This window comes from Temnothorax curvispinosus, unplaced genomic scaffold (assembly GCF_003070985.1).
Source record: "Temnothorax curvispinosus isolate PA1 unplaced genomic scaffold, ASM307098v1 QBEX01009552.1, whole genome shotgun sequence".
Lineage (NCBI taxonomy): Eukaryota > Metazoa > Arthropoda > Insecta > Hymenoptera > Formicidae > Temnothorax > Temnothorax curvispinosus.
In genome coordinates, this window is record NW_020219332.1 from 47,517 (window position 1) to 49,511 (window position 1,995).

The window sequence follows — 1,995 nt, forward strand, 5'->3', positions numbered from 1 at the left end:
TGGGCCTGTATTAATTTTGTCCTACTCCAAACATGTCCTATTCCAAAAAGTTTCTTCAATGCGATACATATATTACATTATAATTATAAGAAACAATTAATTTTACCTATGCAATGTAAACATTTCGTGTTTTATATATATGTATAATAATGTAACATACTTTTTTTGCTTGTCGATTGCGTTATACTAAATATTTCTGGGTTGCAAGCTGTTTAATGATATAAAGATATTGAGAAAGAATTATTTTCTAGAGACAATTCATATTTTTTTTATTACATAAAAGTCTTAAATTACCTGTACATTCTATATTTTATTCTTTATTGTTTTCATTTATCGATGTGTGTTAATAAATGCCTTTTCAAATCTGGCATATTTTTCGGCTGTGTTGAGCATTTGTGACACTTCAGTTTTGTCTGCAGATAGTCTGTACACTTCTGCGGAGAAACCTTTTTGATTTCGCCCTCTTCGCGCAATTGACGACATACATCTAAAATTCAATTTGCCTCTGTATCTAGGACTATATATTTAAATAAAGATATTGATACAAACCTGACGAATATAAGAAAAATGGTGTTGTAAAAGAATTCCAATGGTACTTTGTTTTAAGACAAGGACTATTAAAATCCGTGCTTATTACGTGTAAATGCAGCCTCTGCATAGTTGGCCTCGCGTGATAACCTATGCTGCAAGAATTAAAAATTATTTGTTATTCATGTATACTATCTCATATTTATAAAAATAATACTATATACATAGTATTATTTTTTTTTCATATATTTGAGGCACAGCCTACACGGAAAAAAATCTAAGTTGCTTCAATTAAACATCAACGTCACGAGCTGCCACAAGCATAAATAGTTAATTCAATTGGATATTATTGGACTAGATATTTAAATTATTGAAACCATTGTCCGATGTTTTTTGTTCATTTAATATTGATGTTGCATCAATAAAATTTATCTCGATAACACTGATGCTGTTGATACAAAAAATGATGCTGTTGATACATCATTTTTTTTCCGTGTATACATTTTATTTTATAATCACGTGTGTACACTATATAATTGGTTGCTATTTATTTATTTATTAATACTGTTCTATTTTGAGACTCACATGAATTCATGATCCACTTGGACTTTTACCAGGTCACATGCAATATTGTGCATATGCGTAAGCAAATCTTGGTGATCCTTTTTGACATGCCATATAGAGAGAATGTCCTCTTTCGGTAGAACCAAGTAGTGAAATTGCGCTTTAGGGTACTTATCTTTGATGGCAATTATTTTATCGTCTTCTTTGACTTTACATTCAGGATCCTCTATTGATTTAAGTAAACCAGCCGACCAATGATGTTTACTCGCAGTCGCTGACTTGTTGGTATCACTTGTAAAACTTGTGGCTTTACGTTTCATTGTCACAATTCTATGTCTTTGTATTGTTAAATAATGTCAGAAACCCATCTAAACTTACTGTGTATCTAACTGTATACGTGTATTGTATGTACAGATATATAATAGTACAGTACTTGGAACAGCAATGAGCCCAGTTTCAGAAAGTTTATTCCCGGCGCGAGTAATCATCGCTAATTAATGACAAAAATGTTATTGCCTCGGAAAATGATGAATACTTGTCATATCTGATAGCTGAAATGTCAGAATACCGATTACGAGGTTAGGTCTTCTAAATACGTATTATTGTTTGACAAATTACATTATTACATACTTTGCACTTTGACTTCTGACACCGATGCCTAGCGTGTCCTTGGATTATATTAATAAAAACAAAACACTCGAATTAAGTACAATGAAAAATTTAAGAAAACAATATATATGAGATTTTAGCCGACAAAACGGCAGCTCCCGGCTCCGAAAACAGCAGCTGACTGCAGTGTTGCCAGCTGTATCAAATATACCCGTTGTTACACTTGAAAAGTATGATATATTATTTATTTAAAATGTAATTTTACATAATCTATTTTTGCGACATTAATAAATT

The 1,995-nt window shown here is 31.3% G+C and overlaps 1 protein-coding gene across 1 annotated transcript; it reads right to left on the reverse strand.

Moving 5' to 3' along the window:
* Positions 1 to 143: 143 nt before the first annotated feature.
* Positions 144 to 1,867, reverse strand: LOC112459154 (aprataxin). Its single transcript, XM_025023155.1, has 4 exons — positions 1,723 to 1,867; positions 1,114 to 1,643; positions 550 to 683; positions 144 to 487 (listed from the first exon to the last, which is right to left on the reverse strand). The coding sequence occupies exons 2-4, from the start codon at positions 1,410 to 1,412 to the stop codon at positions 327 to 329; spliced, it is 594 nt and encodes a 197-aa protein (XP_024878923.1). The 5' UTR covers positions 1,413 to 1,643; positions 1,723 to 1,867; the 3' UTR covers positions 144 to 326.
* Positions 1,868 to 1,995: the final 128 nt, after the last annotated feature.